We start from the raw sequence: 4,341 nt of genomic DNA on the forward strand, positions 1-4,341 counted from the left end.
GTGATGGGGGCCTATCGGGTTTGTTTGGGGTGGGTTGAGGTGGGGTTTCAAAGGGGAGAGGTGGGGGAAGGCACACGGGTGAAACGGGTGCGGCCTGCTCAGCAATAGGGGGGGGAGCTTCAAGTGTAGTGTAGGGTAGTTGGGGTGGCGAGAGGGGGGGAGTAGGGAGCGCGGCGGTGGTGAGCAAGAGCCTTGAGATTCTCGCGAGATTGGGGAAGGGACGCAGGCATCGGCAGCAGCGGGCGCCGGGCGACATTCGGAGCGGCGTGCAGAGCGACGGCGCCCGCGGCAGTGGATCTAGCCCCGGCGCTGGGAATCCCCCTTTCCCTGTGAGTGCTGACAGGCCCACGGCAGGGTTGCTTGCCCTGGGGCTTGTTAATCCAACCTGCCCAGCAGCTGTCGTTGCTCATGCCATGCCAGGATGCTGCAGCCGGCTTACACAACCCCGCCGCCTCGTCTCCATCCGCACCCCCAAACAGCCTCTACGCACCCCACCCCCCAAAATGATAATACGGGGTGTCCCTCTTATGACCCCATATGACCCCATCGACAGCCAACCCTGCCCCCCACCACTCAAACCCACCAGCTGGAAGGCGGGCAGGTGGTGCTCCGCCACCTTGCGCAGCCGCTCCCGGTTGAAGCTGCCGTACGCGGTCGCCAGCTCAGCGTACGCCTTGGCCTCCGAGTCGACCGCCTGGCGCGCGCGGGTCGACACGAACCGCGGCAGCGGCCGCAGCGAGCCTGGGGCCGGCGTGCGCGACAGTGCGGGGCGCTTTTCAGGAGAGGGGTCGAGGTTACCAGGATTTCAGGCGGTCAGCGCCCCGCAAACCGCTCAAGAGCAAGCAGGCCAGGAATCTGCCACGCCGCAGCATCGTTCGGGCACCCCCGGACTGGCGGCAGTTCGAGGGGCGCACTGCGTGGCGCATCGGCGGGAGGGATCGCGTCCACTCATCCGCACGCACCCGTGTGTATGAGGCTGCCCAAGACATACTTTTTGTAGCAGGCCACCTGAGATGGTGGGGGGACCGGGTGGGGAGCGCGGCAATATGAAGAAGCTTGTGACGTGAGGTGGCGATTGCGTGCATCTTTGGGTGCCACAGGGTGTGCCTGTGGTTTTGCACACACACACACACACATACACACACACACTCTCTCTCTCTCTCTCCCTCTCTCCCTTCAGGGGGAGGGGTTCCAGGGTGGGCGCGCACACCGCAAGTGATGACGGATCAACGCGCAGCCTACTGCACCACCGGCGTCTGCCGCCAGCCTCCCCCACACCCCGCCGACCTCGCCGCAACCAGAGCCCTCGCAGCGCCCGCGCCGCGCCCGCTGTCCGGCAGGCAGGCAGGCAGGCAGGCAGGCAGGCAGGCAGGCAGGCAGGCAGGCAGGCAGGCAGGCAGGCAGGCAGGCAGGCTGGGAACTGGCGCGGGGCGGCACTTGACGGGCTGAGGTTCGGGTGGGATGCTGTTTTGCGGTTTCATAGGTCACCGGTCACCCCTCACCGTGATGGCGTTGCCCACGTACGTAGGTGCGGTCACCGCCTGCAGCCACAGCTCCAATGCGCGCGCCCACTGCTTGCGGCCTTTGATTATTGGGGGGGTGGGGGTGCGGCGCAAGCGGGCGGGGGAAGGTGGAAGGGGGCCAGATGAAGTGACGTCACAGTGACTGCACCATGAGAGGCGTCGAGCCAGCTTCGCAGTCCCGGCAAAAGCAATAACTACCAATAAGGGGTCGACGCTGCAACACAGGGCCTGCGGCGGACCCCCAAAAACTCGCTGTCGAACAGACCATCAGCTGACCAAACGGTGGAGCTGCTCGATCGCTTTGAAGCCGCCTCGGCCGCAGCCCCCACGGCCCCACAGCACCAGCGCATGCATGCAGCTGGCCCACTTGCAGGTCCACCCCGAAAGATGATAACAGCTCTAGTAGCTGGGCATACCGCAGCCCGGCCCCACACCTGCTGCCACCATGCCCCCGTAAAAGCAGTATAGCAGTACGTCAGTGGGCGCCACCCCGGTCTTGGCGGGCTCCACTGAGAAGCAGTCGCCCTCCAGCAGGGGTGACGCCGCGTTGTAGGCCTTGGACAGCAGGCAGCTGCCCGGGGTAAGGTGGATGGGGCGAACGCGGGGTGTAAGGCTGCGTGTGTGTGACTTGAGGCGGGGCAGCGAAGGCTAGAGAGGGAAAGAGAGGGAGCGCGTGTGTTAGAGAGAGAATAAGAGGGAGAGCAACAGTGTTTTTGTGTATTTTGTGCGTTTTGTGTGTGCGTGCGTGTGTGCGTATGTGTGTGTGTGTTGTGTGTGTGAGGTATGTGTGTGTAAGGTATGTGTGTGTGTTGTGTGTGTGTGAGGTATGTGTGTGTGTGAGGTATGTGTGAGGTATGTGTGTGTGTGTGAGGTATGTGTGTGTGTGTGTGTGTGTGCGTGTGTGTGCGTGTGTGTGTACATGTGTGTATGCATGCGTGCGGGTGAGCATGTGCATGTATGTCGGGTGACACCAGCACAGCCGCAGCAACGATCGGGCCGACAGAAACGCCCGCACGACCAATACTTCCCCATGCATACGGTTGCTGGATTGCATGGGATTCCATGGAATGGGATGCGAGCATATCAGGTCACGGGTCACATCGCAAGATGACTCACAGCTGCAGCACGTCCGCGTGCATGGGCGTGAGGTGCTCCGCCGTCGGCCGCACCCGCTGCAGCGCAGACAGCAGCGGCAGGATGCCCAGCCGCGGCGTGCCGGCCGCGACGCACTGGTCCTTGAAGCGCCGGCACAGCTCCGCGACTGCGAGGGACGTTAAGTTTGTTGCGCGGCAACCGCATTCAAACATGAATGGGCATGGGGGTGGAGGTGGGAGGGACCGAGGGGCCCTGCAGCCGCGCAGGGGGGGCCGCATGCATGAGAAACCGGCTGTCAGGAGCGCTCTCAAAGGGGTGGTCGGGATGTACGAGTTCAAGCCACACGGTCCATTCGGCGGTCCCTCCGGCCGATGGTTGTGCCGTGGCGGCGCCCCGCCGCGCCGCGTGCCATACAGGTGCTGGGCCGCTTGATGCGCGGCGCCGCGCCTCACCGACCGCCGGCGCCAGCTGTATCTGCGCCGCCGCGCAGTCCCTCAGGAAGCGTGCCGCCGCCTCTATGAACGCCTGGTCCCCCAGAGGGGCGTCCAGGTGCTTTGCATGCGCATTTCTGGGAGCATTCGAACATGATAAGTGCCAGGGAGCGGAGGTAGAGTTGGGGAAGCAGTGAGTGAGACGCAGCGGACGGACCGCACCAGCTGCGGCGCCTTCTGGCTGCTGTGCCGACCTCACCGACGCCGCTGCTGCGCGAGACTGCACGCCCCTTGGCGCCTGCTGCTTGCGCGCCGCCACTGCATAGATTGCTGCTCGTTAGGTGTAATATTCTTCAGCTTGCTGACCAATACGAGAGGCACAATCATGAAACTCTGGTTTGTGGCTGGCTCACAGGAGGTACAGGTATCCCAGAGAGTGCTGCACAGGGTCCAACTCCACCAACACAGCCGTCAGGGCGCCGTGGTTCTGATCTAGCAGCGCTTCCGACCCCTTTAGGGCATTGTGCAGCTGCTGCAGGGTGTCCTGGGCGGCGGGCGGCACGGCGAGGGAGGCGCAACGCGCCGCACCGGGGCACAAAGGTCGGCGGCGAGCGGGCACAGCCGTGCAACAGCCACTTTGTGTCATATCGTATACAACACGGCGCCGTTGTAGAGCCCAAGGGACGCAGACCATCGCATGCGAGCTCGGGATCGACATGTGAACGCGCACCTGCGAACTAAGACCTATAATCTGGTTTTTCAAAGCCTCCATTTTTGCTATAATGTACTCAAAGCCCCCCAAGGCGCCACGCAAGGCTCAAGATCGGCCAGATCAGCTCACATTCAAGCGCTGTGCGTCATGTATGAGCTGAGGATTACATGAATTGCAGCTTATTGATAAATAATTGCTGGCTGTGGAGAGCATGCGTCATCATATGATGTACCGTACGGTGTCTGCGCTCGCCTGTGCCTGTTGCGCAGCTGCCTGCTGCAGCAGTTTTTTCTTGGCAGCAGCGACTCCGCAGCACGTGAGGGGGGCAGAGGGGTTGCCTGCAGCCCAAAACTCACAGGAAAAATCAAATGTGTATAGAATGGCACAGCGGCTTCGTCAGCAGCTTCACCAGTGGAAGTCGAACACGTTGCTCGCTTACTCCACACTTTACGTTTCAACGCACAAAGGCGCCGACATGCGCGTACACACACACACACACAATCTCTCTCTCACTCACACGCACACACATACATACACACACGCACGCACGCACGCACGCACGGACACGCGCACACCTGTC

General features: G+C 62.6%; 1 protein-coding gene across 1 annotated transcript; it reads right to left on the reverse strand.

Annotated features, from left to right (window-relative positions):
- Window positions 1–297: 297 nt before the first annotated feature.
- Window positions 298–3,821, reverse strand: MNEG_12035 (COP9 signalosome complex subunit 3; the record flags this gene model as incomplete). The annotated part of the gene is made up of 10 exons (XM_014039492.1): window positions 298–327; window positions 584–741; window positions 963–1,008; window positions 1,243–1,329; window positions 1,503–1,582; window positions 1,958–2,094; window positions 2,640–2,784; window positions 3,071–3,186; window positions 3,463–3,593; window positions 3,780–3,821. 10 exons carry the CDS (start codon window positions 3,819–3,821, stop codon window positions 298–300), a joined length of 972 nt encoding a protein of 323 aa, XP_013894946.1.
- Between the last annotated feature and the right edge of the window lie 520 nt (window positions 3,822–4,341).

This window comes from Monoraphidium neglectum, assembly GCF_000611645.1.
Source record: "Monoraphidium neglectum strain SAG 48.87 unplaced genomic scaffold scaffold03026, whole genome shotgun sequence".
In the NCBI taxonomy this organism is placed as follows: domain Eukaryota; kingdom Viridiplantae; phylum Chlorophyta; class Chlorophyceae; order Sphaeropleales; family Selenastraceae; genus Monoraphidium; species Monoraphidium neglectum.